The sequence below is a fragment of the Lutra lutra genome, chromosome 14, assembly GCF_902655055.1.
Source record: "Lutra lutra chromosome 14, mLutLut1.2, whole genome shotgun sequence".
Classification (NCBI taxonomy): Eukaryota; Metazoa; Chordata; class Mammalia; order Carnivora; family Mustelidae; genus Lutra; species Lutra lutra.
This window is the reverse complement of record NC_062291.1, coordinates 34,742,009-34,757,792: the sequence shown is the minus strand read 5'-3', so window position 1 is coordinate 34,757,792 and position 15,784 is coordinate 34,742,009. Positions and strand designations below refer to the sequence as shown.

The window sequence follows — 15,784 nt, the reverse complement described above, 5'->3', positions numbered from 1 at the left end:
GGAGTTCATAAATTCATGTGAGGGAAGCTATAATTTTTACAATGTTGTCTTCACATTCATTAATGTGTTATAACTCTGCATTTATTTTTATCTTATTTTTTTTTTTTAAAGATTTTATTTATTTATTTGACAGACAGAGATCACAAGTAGGCAGAGAGGCAGGCAAAGAGAGAGGAGGAAGCAGGCTCCCCTCGGAGCAGAGAGCCCGATGTGGGGCTCGACCCCAGGACCCTGAGATCATGACCTGAGCCAAAGGCAGAGGCTTTAACCCACTGAGCCACCCAGGCGCCCCTATTTTTATCTTATTTTATGTCCTTCAATAAAGTTTATTCTTCTTAATATGTTTTACAATTTTTTTTACTAGTATCATGCTTAAATAGCTTCAATTTATTTATTTGTTCATTTATTTAGTTTTTAAAGATTTTATTTATTTATTTGACAGACAGAGATCACAAGTAGGCAGAGAGGCAGGCAGAGAGAGAGACAGGGGGAAGCAGGCTCTCTGCTGAGCAGAGAGTCCAATGCGGGGCTCGATCCCAGGGCACTGAGATCATGACCTGAGCCAAAGGCAGAAGCTTTAACCCACTGACCCACCCAGGCGCCCCGCAAACAATTTTATTTATTTAAAGGTTTTATTTATTCATTTGACAGAGAGAGACACAGCAAGAGAGGGAACACAAGCAGAGGGAGTGGGAGAGGGAAAAGCAGGCTCCCCACCAAGCAGGGAGCCTGATGCGGGGCTCGATCCCAGGACCTGGAATCATGACCTGAGCCAAAGGCAGACTCTTAACCATCTGAGCCACCCAGACGCCCCAACAATTTATTTATTTGTTTGTTTGTTTGTTTGTTTATAAAGATTTTATTTATTTGACAGACAGAGATCACAAGGAGGCAGAGAGAGAGAGGAGAAAGCAGGCTCCCCGCCGAGCAGAGAGCCCGATGCAGGGCTCGATCCCAGGGCACTGAGATCATGACCCCAGCCAAAGGCAGAGGCCCCAACCCACTGAGCCACCCAGACGTCCCCCTAACAATTTATTTTAAATACTAACTTCTACATTCATAAGTTTAATTCCAAAGGTCCATATGTTTTCTAATTAAAGTATATGTTAGACAAAACATAAGATTACCATTTTTAAAACAATAAACTAAATATTATTTTGGTGATAGTAAGGCCCTTTCTTATACTATCGCAAAACTGCATTATGTCAAAAATATCCTTGAAATCTGTAATTAGCATGTATAAACAAAATGTACTTGCCTCACAATACCCTCAGAAGAATCTATTTAACTAAGAAAAATAAATCATTGAAATTTTCTTTACATTATTCATAATATATTAAACAAACTAAATCTGTCACATATTAACATCATTTGAAGAATATTCCAGTTGAAAACAAGTAAATTTGTAGGAAATATCTTTCTATAGAAATATAAGAAAGAGGCGCCTGGGTGGCTCAATGGGTTAAGCCACTGCCTTCGGCTCAGGTCATGATCTCAGGGTCCTGGGATCGAGTCCCGCATCGGGCTCTCTGCTCAGCAGGGAGCCTGCTTCCCTCTCTCTCTCTCTCTGCCTGCCTCTCTGCCTACTTGTGATCTCTCTCTGTCAAATAAATAAATAAAATCTTTAAAAAAAAAAAAGAAATATAAGAAAGTCCAACTATATAATAACTTTAGTAGCTTAATAAATCCAGTTGTTTCTTTCTAACCAGTAGTATAAATTAATTCTTTAAAAATATTTTATTTATTTATTTGAGAGAGAGAGAGAGAAAGCCAGGGAGGAGCAGAAGAGAAGCAGACTTCCTGCTGAGCGCAAAGCCCAGTGTTTGATCTCAGCACCCTGCGATCATGACCTGAGCCAAAACCAAGAGTTGGACGCTTAACTGAGCCACCTGGGTGCCCCTATAATTTTAATCACATCAACTACATATTTCACCTTTGTACCTCAGGTAAATCAGTATTTGTACAACTGAATCTCTGTAAACTATGTAAAATTATTTTTGTGAGGTTATTATGAGGTTTAAATGATGAAAGTTGGAAAAACACAAAGTTATAAATCATCTTTGAATATTTGATATTGTCAGTCTGACATTAAATAGCCATATAACCTATGTACCTTTTGTTGATTCTGGTTCTTTTCACATGAATTCATGAAAATATTTCTCATAAATGTCAAAACCATTTGTGCTAAAAGGTCATCCCCTCCTTTCTTTTCATTCATGTACTCATTCTACTGAGAATTAAAAATTTTTGTTTGCTTTTATAAAAATGAAGTCCTGTCCCAATATAGTACTGTAACATTTTTTCCTTTTAAAACTAATGCTTTCGAGGCACCTGGGTGGCTCAGTGGGTTAAATCCTCTGCCTTCAGCTCAGGTCATGATCCCAGGGTCTTGGAAGCCTGCTTCCCTTCCTCCCTCTCTGCTTGCCTCTCTGCCTAATTGTGATCTCTGCCTGTCAAATAAAATCTTTAAAATTTTTTTTAAAAATTAAAAAAAAGTAAAACCAATCCTTTCGATGGTGCTGCTGTGAAAGTAACTTTATTAAACCTTGACCTTTGACCTACTTTAAATTTTGGGTAGTGAGAAGCAGAATACAGTCCTAAAACACAGACAGTGGAGTACAGCAGAAAAAGCATGGTTTTGGAATCTCAGCTAGATAGTACTCAAGTTCTATCACAGGAGACACCTTGAATCCATGGGCATACTACTGAATATAACTGTACCTCATTTTTCTCACAACGTAGGGGTTCTAATATCTCACAAGGTTGCTGAGAAGATTCAATGAGAATATGTGAAAAAAATGCCTGCTTTAATAGTTTCTCTTGATTTTCCTAAAAACTATAGTCTTAAAACCCAAAGTCTAAATCATAGAATACATCCAATAATGCCTTTAAATCTCAAGAAAACAAATCTGACTTGTTCCATTGAGGGCAATAAGAAGAAAAACAGTATATACTATACAAACCAATTCCGTATTTCTTAGTATTTTTGGGTAACTGACTTCTTTGAGACACTGATAAAGGTATGGATTCCTCCCTTGGCCCTATTTCCTGAAAACTCTCAATTTATACATAAAAATTTTAGCTATAATTTAGTTTTTTGCATCAGAAACTGATTTCCTTCATATTCCCTGTAATGGACTGAACTGTGTGTCTGTCCCCTACCCCTCAGCTCCCCACCCCTGCCATTCATATGTTGAAGCTCTAATTCCCAGTATGACTACCTGGAGATGGGTCCCTAGGGTGTAACTAAGGTTAAATGAGGTCATAAAGGACAAAGGACAGGCCCCAGTCTGTTAGGACCGTGTATTTATAAGAGTAAGAACTCTCCCCACTCCCCACCATGTGAGAACACAGACAGAAAGTAGCTATCTGCAAGCTAATAGAGTTCTTATAAGAACCAGACCATGCTGGCACCCTGCCCTCAGCCTTCCAGCCTCCAGAACTGTGAAAAAATAAATTTGTGTTGTTTAAGCCACCCGGCCTACACTATTTTGTTATGGCAGCCCTAGCAGACTACTACATTGACATATTTTTAAAATAAATGTTGACAGGGACGCCTGGGTGGCTCAGTTGGTTAAGCAGTTGCCTTCGGCTCAGGTCATGATCCCAGCGTCCTGGGATCGAGTCCCACATCGGGCTCCTTGTTCTGTGGGGAGCCTGCTTCTCCCTCTGCCTCTACCTGCCACTCTGTCTGCCTGTGCTCGCTCTCTCTCTCTGATAAATAAATAAATAAAATCTTAAAAAAAAAATAGTTTAAAAAAATAAATGTTGACAATACTGAAGTATTTTCCTCCTTTCTAACCCCAAATTAATGGCCATTTCCTATTTTTCAAAAGAGATAGAAGAAAATTGTACAAATTAAATAAAGTAAACTTTAATTCTATATAAAAACCATTTCAATTACAAGATTGCTACTGTTTGATTTATACATGGTTTTAGAACATGGTTAACTTGAATATAATCCTTGATATCTAAAAGGTTGTGCCTTTTTGTTTTCACAAAAGGAAGTGGTAACAAATATAATCATGGATCACTTTGCCAGATGATGATGGTAGGCTAGGTGTGTGCAAGGAACCCAAGAATTTCCTAAGACTCTTAGAATTGAGGGGTGCCTGGGTGGCTCAGTCGTTAAGCATCAGACTTTGGCTCAGGTCATGATCCCAGGGTCCCGATAGAGCCCTGCATTGGGCTCCCTGCTCAGTGGGGAGCCTGCTTCTCCCTCTCCCACTTCCACTGCTCTTGTTCCCTCTCTGTGTCTCTCTCTGTCAAATAAATAATAAAAATAAAATCTTTTAAAAAAAACAAAAGACTCTTAGAATTGAATTCATATCAAAATCACTGTTTTGATGCAGTATCAAAAGAAAAGACTACAAATCCAAAATTTGATTTTAAGGTTTCTGAGTGGAGGTAATCTTTAAGAGCCTTGAGGTTTTTCAATTCTTTTTTTTTTTTTTTAAAGATTTTATTTATTTATTTGACAGACAGAGATCACAAGTAGGCAGAGAGGCAGGCAGAGAGAGAGAGGAAGGGAAGCAAGCTCCCTGCTGAGCAGAGAGCCTGATGTGGGGCCCGATCCCAGGACCCTGGGATCATGACCTGAGCTGAAGGCAGAGGCTTTAACCCACTGAGCCACCCAGGCACCCCGAGGTTTTTCAATTCTTGTAGAGAAACTGAGAGAACCTTCTATTCATGACTAGCCCCAGAGAAACTTCCTCTAGCTGTCGGAAAATTCACAAGGTTGTCAATTTCTAATTACTGCTTGGTTAAAGGAGCTCATTATTGTTCTATCAAATTCGTAATAATGACTAGAAGGTCTTAAACTGAAGATTATGCTCATTCATAAAATCCCAAATATCCCCAAATAAATCAAGCCATAAGTAAACACTTCCTTATACTAAATTTTCTCTTCTCTTAAAGAGCAAAACTCCTGTCTAAAGTTTAATCAAGCAAAGGAAAATACTCTATTTTGATAAAATCTTCTTCTCATGATGGTGATTACTTCTGTGGTAACAGGCAAGGCTTCTTTTAGGGCTGTTGGAAGCGACTTCAACTATAGAATGTGCAAAGGAAAAAAAAAAGAAACCCAAGGTATTATTACAATGGGTGGGGCTCCTTTCGTCTCTGAGGCAATATAAATATGCATGTTACTAAGCTTGGAAGATGCACCATCTGTGCAGAATACCAAGATCTTCCTTAGCATCAAAAAAATTTTTTTTCTGGTAGTTATTTTGGCAAAGAAATTTAACAGTCTTTCAAAAATGGTGACAACCATTAATGTTAACAGCTTTTTTAATTTCTGTAAGAGAATCTCACATATTTAAGATTTTTCTTTTACTGTGTCAACATGCTTATTAACAGACAAAAACTAGGAACTAACTCCTTAGAACAAATCAGTAGTTTTCATCAAGTTGCACTCTGGAGGGAAATGGGATAATTTCCAAATCCTTCAAAACTTCAAATTATTGAATAAATGATAGGAATCCTAGAATGGATGACATCATCTGAAATTTGACATAAATTCGCTTCTACTCCAAGCTAAGTCAGTTCAAAACTGTCAGCACATAAAACTTAAAGGTCTTTCCAATTTCACGTGGCAGCTTTTCTTGGCAATGTGAAAATCCATTTTTTAGAACCCTTTCAAAAAAAGGCTTTTGTGATAGAAGAAATTCGATCACATTTTGGTAGTTCCTAACTGAAACTTCTACTTACAACAAAAAATCCAAACTGTAAGATACATTTTAAAAATGGAATACTATGAACTCTCTCAGCTTTTCTAACTTTATACCTAGGTTAGTGAGAACTCTGCCACATTAAAAAACTAAGGCTTCACATTCTATCATCTTTGGTGATTAGGTGATTTCATTATTTTCATTTCTTTTTTGTTGTCAAGTTTTTTAAAAGTTGGAATGAAAGATAGTAGAGGAATAGTTTGTGCCCTCAACACAATGAAGACAATAAAAACAGAATTCCCAAATGTGTATAGGAGTGGCCATTAACAAAACAAGATAACTCAAACAAATCTTTCTTTTTCCCAAAACTATTTGAAAAGCAACAAGAAAAGCTCTACAATATATAAAGAATCTTTACAAATCAATACTAAGATGGTCAATTTTTTTAAATGGGCAAAAAGTCTGAATGCTTTTCTAAAGAAAATATGTGAATGTTTAATAAGTACATTAAAAGATGCTCAACATCAGGACGCCTGGGTGGTTCAGTTGGTTAAGCTTCTGCCTTTGGCTCAGTTCATGACCCTGGGGTCCCGGGATTGAGCCCCGAGTCAGGCTCCCTGCTCAGCGCGGAGTTTGCTTTTCCCTCTGCCCCTCCCCCTGCTCACGCTCTCTCAAATTAAAAAAAAAAAAAAAAAAAAAAAAAAAAAGATGCACATCATCATTAGTCATCAGTGAAATGCAAATTTAAATTACAACAGGGGTGCCTGGGTGGCTCAGTCAGTTAAGTCATGATCCTTTGGCTCAGGTCATGATCCCAGGACTGGGACTGAGCCCCAAGTTGGGGGGGGGGGTCTCTGCTCAGTGGGGAGTCTGCATCTTCCTCTTCCCCAGCCCTTTCCACCCTCCAGTTTATGCTCTCTCTCCTACTCACTCTCAAATAAATTTTTTAAAAAATGAAATAATATTACATATCCACTAAAATATCTATAATCAAGAAGACTGATCCAAGTAAGTATTGGGGAGGATACAGGGAAACTGGAACACTTATATGGTGCTGGTGGGAATACAAAGTAGTACAGCCACTTTGGAAAACAGTCTTGTAATTTCTTCAAAAGTCAAGTATATATACCGTATAATCCAGCCATTCCACTAAGCATCTACCCAAGAGAAATGAAAACATATGTTCACACAGACTTTTAAGTAAATGTTAATACCAGCAGTATTAACAGTCCAAAATGGAAAACAACCCAAACATCTTTAACTTGGTGAATAAATAAAATGAGATTGTTTCCACATATTAGAATATTTCTCAGCAGTAAAAATAAAGGAAAGAACCACAACACCCACTACAATAGTGATAAACGTCAAAAGCATTATGATATGCCAAAGACTGCAAAGGAGTCCATTTATATGACATTTGGGAAAATATTTACTTATTACAGGCAGAAAGCAGATTAGTGGTTGCGTGAGGCAGAAGGTGGGAGAAGGGACTGACTGCAAAACAGGAACAAGGAAACTTTGAGGGATGAAGGAAGTAGTCTAAAGCTGGACTGTTATGATGCTATGACATGATATGTGAATTTTATGTATATCTCAATAAAGCTTAAAAAAAAAAAAGGAACAGCACAAAAAAAACAAAGAAAAAGTTGGGACACATACTTAGTTCTCCAAACCATCCACAGACCTTAAGTTAAGAATTTATATATTATTGGGGCACCTGGGTGGCTCAGCCATAAAGTGTCTGCCTTCGGCTCAGGTCATGATCCCAGAGTCCTGGGATTAAGTCCTGCATCGGGCTCCTTTCTCAGCGGGGAGCCTGCTTCTCTCTCTGCCTCTGCCTGCCACTCTTCCTGCTTGTGCTCTTTCTCTCTCTCTGACAAATAAATAAACAAATCTTAAAAAAAAAAAAGAAGTAAAAATAAGAAAGATGTATAACTTGGGGATATAGTAAGGACAATAAGTTGCATTAAATCAATTATGTGCCTCTATTTCTTGATAACTAATACGAGTTGGTTTTCTTAAGAAGGGGGCAACAGTACTGGTAGGAATTTGGGGAGCTTTTTTTTTTTTGAAGTATGTATTTTTTCAACGCCTTATGCAACACAGGGCAACCTACTAGCATTTACACCCTAGAACAATGTTCACCAAATACCCCAGTACAGCTGTACCATTGTTACATTATTGAAATACTTCCACATAGGGTAAAAGCAACTGCATTAAGTTTAAAGAACTTTGGGGTGGGGAAGGGTTCTGATAACACTGTAAATATCTGTTCTAAGGAGTAACGGGATCCTAGGACTTGCAAAATTCCTCTGAGGCTTCTTCACTTTAGGCTTCACTTCACTTTTTGCTAGATGCTCTTTTGATGGTTGCTTTGCCTATAAATTGATGTTTATTGTTGAAATTAGAATTCTATCAAACTAAACTTGATATAGAGGAAATAAATATAACATTCAACCCTAAGCAAACAATCTAAGCTGTAGATGTGCAATACTAGGTAAGAGAAATGACAGTAAGGTTGTGAACATATTTCCCTACTACTGTAACAATAACGAAAACCTCCATCCTGTTGTCAGTTTGCAGCATCATGGACATTCACAAAGGACTGTACGTGGTCCCCAAGCATCTGTTCATTCTTTCTCACATCAAAGAAGGGTATTAAAGCCCTGAGTCTAAGGGAAGGGAAAAAAAATCAGGGCAAGAGGTCTCAGATTTTTGAATTGCTTCTGTCTAGACACTGATGACACGAAGGGGCTAGAGAATTTGATCATGATGCATAATAGGAAGACCCAATGCTTAGGAAATACCAAAGATGGTGTTTCTGTGATCTTCACATTACCTACGTCCCCAGTTTTAAAACACAAATGAAAAGATGATCCATGATCTATGAAAACTTGATGGCTCTATTAGTTTTACTTTCTGATCCCTCCTCTAAATTCACTGCATCTCCATTCATATTTTATTTCTCTCCTTTAGTACTGCCCACCCCCAGGTTCCCTGCTGATTCCAACTCCATCTTAAGCGAAGGAGTATGATTTATAAATTCATATGTTAGAGAATGCAAAACACTGAGTTAAGGGAAAAAAAATTATACATAAAAAAATGGATTTGCCAAAACTCACCATCAGAGGGCACAACAGTACTGCAATAAACAGCTCCCAAATTCTGCCAAGGAGAGAGCCTCTGGTGCACCTAGAAAATAAAAAAAGACACATCCATGGTCAGGACAGAGCAAAAAATGTGTGTATATATGATAGAATAACTTTTTGATTATTTAAGTAATATGTATTCTTTGCAGAAAAGCTTAAAAATATCATTTAAGAAAGTCTCTCACACTCATATCATCCTAAGATCATAATAATGAATATTTTGGTTTTCAAAATTTTAAGCGAACATATTTACATATACACATATTCACAGTTGCTTTTTCATCTACTTTTTAGACACTCGATATTGGTTTGAAGGGCTATCAAGTCTAACTAAACTTTTACGCTTCTTCCTCTTGCTAGCTTTTAGACCTGCATTTCCTTCATAACTAGGTGTTAAGTAGTTCTAGCATGAATTTGCTGTTATTGGGTAGAGATCTAGTCTTTCTGTTCACTTTCCTTTTCTTTCTTTTTTTTTTTTTTAATTTTAAAAACTTGGTCAGGCAGCTTCACTCCCGGAGACCAATATAATTTCCTTCTTCTGAAGGATAAGAATATATTCTTATTCTTATTCTTATTCTGAAGGATAAGAACATATTCTGAATATAAGAAGGAAATCACTAAACATCTTACTACCTTCTCCAAGAGTAGTGTCATTTTGTAGATTTAGGTCTAGAACTTAGTTTCTCACAATTAAACTAAGTTTTAAAAGGAATATTAAATATGTTTCTGACTTGTCAAATTATTCATTTATCCCTTTGTACCTTTTACCTTCCCAGCCACAGACAGTATTAAAGGAAGGCATTAACCAACTAAAAAATAATGTCTGCCTCTGAGGCTGATATAATATTCCACTCCATCAGCCCTAGAAGAAAAATCATTTAGGACTCTATGACAAGACGTAACTTAACACAATCATGATGCATAACAGACTTTACATCCTTCATGTGAATATCAATTCCTGCCTCCTTCCAACTTAAGAAAGCATGCAGAAATATGAGACTGATATTTGCTAAAAATGTAAATATAGTAGTCCCCTCTTACTCACAGGGGCTATGTCCCAAGACCCCTCAGGAGATGCCTGAAACTAGATATAGTACTAAATCCTGTATGTTCTTTCTTATACATACATGCTTAAGATAAAGCTTAATTTATGAATTAGGCTCAAGAGATTAGCAACAATAGTTAATAAAATAGAACTGTAACAATATACTATAAAAGTTAAGTAAAGGTGGTCTCTCAAAGTATCTTACTGTACTGTGCTCACCCTTCTTGTAATGATGTAAAATGATAAAAACACTTACATGATGAGATAAAATGAGGTGAATGACGTCAGGATTGTGACCTAGTGTTAAACTACTAATGACCTTCTGGCCATATGTCAGAAGGAAGATCATCTGCTTCTGGACTGCGGTTGACTATGGGTAATGAAAGTGAAACCACAGATAAGGGGGACTACTGTAATCAATCAAAACTATTAGACTTAGCTCATAGCTGAACATGACACACTAATGTGATTTCGTGCTGGTGAGAACCTTTAAGTTAATATATACAATTACTTTATGGTGACTTCCAGAGGGTTTTTTTTTTTTTTAAAGTTTCAAAACATTTAAACTTAATTTTACACACTGATTCAGGGATGCACTGGTTAAAGATAGGTGTGCTGGGAAACCCCATAATCCCGATCCTCTGCTTGAGCCCTGTAAGGGGATCCAAAGAATCCTTGGACTTCATAAAGCAGTTTGAAAACTAATGCCAGAAATCAGGAGAAGATGAATCCTACCCCACAAAAGAGACCCACAGAGGGAAAGTGATTTAAGAGTCACACATTAGGCAGAATCAGGATTTAGAATCCAGGTCTCAATACTGCTAACCATCTTCTATACAAAACACAGAGGGCCTTGGTCTTATCCTCTGCAGGTCTTTTTGTTTGACTATACCTAGGTACCATCTAGCAGTATAATTTTATTTAAAACGCTTATTTCTTTTAAACAGATAAACAGGTACATGATACAAAATTCAAGAAACAAAAACTAAATAAAAAATTAAGTCTTTTAAGTCTCGGTCTTCCTCCCATCCCTGTGGACCAGCAACACAGTTCTCTCCAGAGGTAACTCATTAAATCTGAATATCCTATCAAAGATGGTGTTATATATATACAAGCTTGTGCATATATATGTATGTATTTGCAGAGGTTTTTAAAAACACAAATGGTAGCATGCTAGAGTTGCATTACTCATCTGGCTTTTTTTTTTTCCTAACTTAACTCACTGTTTTTAGTGACTGAATAAAATTACACTGGTTAAATAAATTTATGGTACATCTTTATGATTGGCTGTTGACAATCTTTTATTATTTTAGTACATGATACTGGAATGAAAATTCTTATGTGTAGGCACCAATATCAGAAGATAAAATAACTCCAAATGCCAAGTTAAAGGTACATACACTTTAAATTTTGAAAGCTATTGCCAAACTGTTTTTCATGGAAATTTACATGAATTCATAGACCTGCAAATTATACTCCTATTCACTAAATGAGCATCTGATTCCTAAAACCTCCAAGACAATGTATCATTAAACTTCTTTATTTTGCCAGTGTCAAAGTTGAGCAGTATTTCATTTCTTGTATTAAAAGTAAAAATTTTTACATATTTTTATCTAAGACTTAATTGTATTTGCTTTTCTATGAACTAAGTATTTACACCCTTTGCCCTTTTTTCAATTTAGTTCTTGATCTTGGAATATTATTTTGTAGAAATTCTTTAAATATTAAGAAAATTAGCCCTTTGTTAACAACATGTTATATGAATTCATGCCTGATTACTTTCCTTTAAGCATTTTCCTAGTTATTCTCCAACTCTTGAACTTAGAGTCAGTATGCGTAGTGACACAACACAAATACACAATCCCATTAATTTCAAAGCAGTAGAATAGCACAGGGAATAAAATCACAGAATTTGTAATCACCCTGCTTGAGTTTAGATTCTCATTCAATAACCTATTCCAGCTTCAACTTGGAGCAAGTTCATTAGTCTCTTTGAGCCTCAGTTTCTTCACTGAAAAATGGACAAAGAGTAATACTGGTACCTACCACATAAACTTGCGGTGAGGAGTAAATGTAATACATGTAAAGTATTTAAAACAGTGCCTGTCATAGAGAACTGCTCAATAAATGTTAACTAGTTTTTTGTTTGTTTTTTTTTGTTATGAAATTGAGATATTAACTCTAATTAACATAACAGAAACTGATTTCTATATGATTTTGAGTCTTCATATCCAAAAACCTTGTAAGTCTTTCCATTTAAGTCCGTATTTGTGTCACTGAAAAGCATTTTAAGGTCTTCCTCACACATATCTTGTATGTCCCTTTCCCTAATGTAATGCTTCTTGTACTAATTACTATTCGTACTAATCTTTTTTTTTTTTTAAGATTTTATTTATTTATTTGATAGAGACACAAGTAGTCAGAGAGGCAGGCAGGGAGAGAGGAGGAAGCAGGCTCCCTGCTGAGCAGAGAGCCCGATGCGGGGCACGATCCCAGGACCCTGAGACCATGACCTGAGCTGAAGGCAGAGGCTTTAACCCACTGAGCCACCCAGGCGCCCCTATTTGTACTAATCTTGTCCAATATTAAGATCATGACCCCTACATTTGTTTTTAGTTAGTATATGTTATGCTTTACCTATCCTCTAATTTTGTTATTCTTTCAAAGTTTGTTTTAGAAATTATTCTAAATAATTTTTTGTGATCTAATCTGGGAATCATTCAATAGGAAAGTTTAGCCTATTTATATTTATTAATATAATATATACTTAGTCTCCTTTCAGTAATCAAATATTATGCTATAAAATTTTATGCTTTGTTTTTATTGCTGTTCTTTCCTCTTAAAAATAGTTTACTAAATGGTTTGGTCTTGCTTTATTTTAGTTACACAGGTATTTCTTCTAATAATATGGAAAATTTACTTTGGTTTAGTAGTTATTTCAGAGCAAAAGTCTAAGTACTTTTAGCGGTCTGTAAGGCTCAATGTTATCAGATACCCTATTATCTCTCAGACTTCATCTCTTACCCCTCTCCCTCTCAATTACTCTGCTTTAGCCCCTCGAGACTCAGTCCTGTTTGTTGTATGTGCCAGCTATGCTCTTGCTTCAAGACTTCTGCAACAGTTACTATTTCTGATTAAAATATTATTTTTCCAGGTAACTATCAGCTTCCCTCACTTCCTTCAACTGTTTGCTCACATTTTACTTTCTGAGTGAGGCCTATTCTGGCTACCCAATTTAAAATGTTAATCCCAGAAGTTAAGATGCCCAGAGTCGCTGGTTGACCCTAAGTTTGTCTTGTCCCTCAAATACAACTACATAGTTATCAAATCATTCAGATCACCTGAGAAATCAATCAGAGATCTGAAAAAACAGATGCTGCAAGTCTATAAGTAGAAAAGTGACCACAGTCTGGGAGGTAGGAGGTGCAGAGACTTAAATCTGGTGTGACATCGCTGATTATATGGCGGCGGGGCAGGGGCCTGTTTAAGGAGGCTACTGCAAAGTATAAGCAGTGGAGTACAAATCAGAACTTTTAGAAGTCTGCTATGGCTGGGGGATGGGGTACATGTTCCTGGCTCAAAGGTGCTCAGGTAGCAAAGTGTGGCAGAATCCCAGATATGAAAGTATGGTCTCAAGGTCCTGGGGATCGCAAGAACAACAGGGGGTGCCTGGGTGGGACAGAGTTCCCAGGCATAGGCGTGGGAAAGCTGGCTGAGAATAGCAAGTCTACATGCCAGCTCTCTGCTCTGTGTTGCCGTAAGTTGCAAACCACTGTACGGGTGTGCGACCAGTTTCCTGGGCAGGATCCAGGAAAAGGCAGAAACCTGGTGAGACCCCCTCCCCAAGGAATAGCAAGGATCCATGCCATAGGAGTCCCCCCAATTTAGAGTTTTTAAACTCAGTCACATGCCTGAGATTAAAAATAAAAAAAAAAAGCTCAGTCTGAGGCCAGGTGAACAGACTTCTGACAGAAACCGGGGGAGTGATTGGATGCTTTTCTGTGAGGGTTCACTGAAGAGTGTAGGGGGGGTGGAGGTGTGCCCAGGGGTATGCAAATTTTTGTCTCTGGCGCTAGAGAGCAGGGTGCAGCCATCTTCACCCAGCCCATCAGCACTGAAAGCCTTCAGGGAGCAAAACAGTGCCACCTAGTGGAGTCCAGGGCTGCTTACACTGAGCCCCGGCCTCTGAGTACTGGAGGCACTTCTCCACTAGAGCAAGTCCATCTGAGAATCAGTGCAACAGGCCCCGCCTCCAGTTTACTGATCAAAGAGGGCTTCAAAACTTCAACTCTTCGAGAAAACAGTATGTTTATACCATTCTTGGTATTTTCACTCTTTAGTCTATTGGCATTATACGTCCAGTTAATTTTTTCAATTCTTTTTCTATTCGTTTTATTTTTATGTATACTTTATATGTATATATTTTTGTTTCCTTTCATTGTATTTATACACACATATATGTATTTATACATACATTTATATATACACATACAGATGTTTTTCTTTCTTATTTGGGTATCTAGTTTCTTTTAACAGGCAGACCAAAACACCCAGGATCTAGTTTAGTTTAGTTTTGCTTTCTGTTGTTGTGGTTGTTATTATTTTTGTTTTTTTCTCTTTCTTTCTTCTTCTCTTTTCTGGACATAATGAAAAGATGTAGAAAATCACCCCAAAAGAAAGAACAGGAGGAAGTACTCACTACCAGGGATTTAATCAATATGGATATGATTAAGATGTCTGAACTAGAATTTAAAACAATGATTATGCAGATACTAGCTGGCATTGAAAAAGGCATAGAAAACACTAGACAATCACTTATTCTAGAGAAAAAAAGAACTAAAATCTAGTCAAGTCAAAATTAAAAATGCTAAAAAAAATTTTTTTTAAATGCTATTACCAAGATGCAATCCCAAGTGGAGGCTATAAAAATAAGGATGAACAATGCAGAAGAGCAAATAAGTGATACAGAAGAAAATAAGGAACTCAAAAGAGGGAAAGAAAACTATTAGATCATGAAGGCAGACTTAGGGAACTCAGCAAAATAATATGTATATTAGTATATACATTAGTGTGTGTGTGTGTTTGTATATATATATATATATAAAACAGGAAAAAGCAAAATAATATGTATATTATAGGAGTCCCAGATGAGGAGGGGAAAAGGGGCAGAAGGTTTATTTGAACAAATTAAAAATTTTTAAAGATTTTATTTATTTATTTTAGAGAGAAAGAATTTCAAGCAGACTCCGTGCTGTGCATGGACCCAGACACAAGGCTTGATCCCAGGATCCTGAGATCATGACCTGAGCTGAAACCAAGAGTCAGATACTTAGAATGGGCTACCCAGGTGCCCCTGTTTGAACAAATTATAGCTGAGAACTTCCTTAATCTGGGGAAGGAAACAGACATTCAAATACAAGAGGCAGAGAACTCCCCTCAAAATCAACAAAAATAGGTCAACACCTTGACCTATGTTATAGTGAAGCTTGCAAATTACAAATATAAAGAGAAAATGTTGAAAGCGGTTCAGGACAAGAGATCCTTAACCTACAAGGTTAGACACATAAAGCTAGTGGACCTGTCCACAGAAGCCTGGCAGGACAGAAAGGACTGGCATAATATAGCCAATGTGCTAAATGGGAAAAATATGCAGCCAAGAATACTTTATCCAGCCAGGCTATCTATTCAGCACCATTTCTTGAAGAGACTGTCTTTTTTCCACTGTATATTTTTTCCTGTTTTGTCGAAGGTTAACTGACCATAGAGTTGAGGGTCCATATCTGGGCTCTCTACTCTGTTCCACTGGTCTATGTGTCTGTTTTTATGCCAGTACCATGCTGTCTTGGTGATCACAGCTTTGTAGTAAAGCTTGAAATCAGGTAACATGATGCCCCCAGTTTTATTTTTGTTTTTCAACATTT

The 15,784-nt window shown here is 37.1% G+C and overlaps 1 protein-coding gene across 1 annotated transcript in view; it reads right to left on the bottom strand.

Annotated features, from left to right (window-relative positions):
* The window catches only part of MCU (mitochondrial calcium uniporter), a 205,923-nt gene that overhangs the window by 30,971 nt on the left and 159,168 nt on the right, over window positions 1-15,784 (bottom strand). The window contains exon 2 of the mRNA XM_047701936.1: window positions 8,792-8,861. Within this exon, the coding sequence (XP_047557892.1) occupies window positions 8,792-8,861 (70 nt within the window). The remainder of the gene's footprint in view (window positions 1-8,791; window positions 8,862-15,784) is intronic.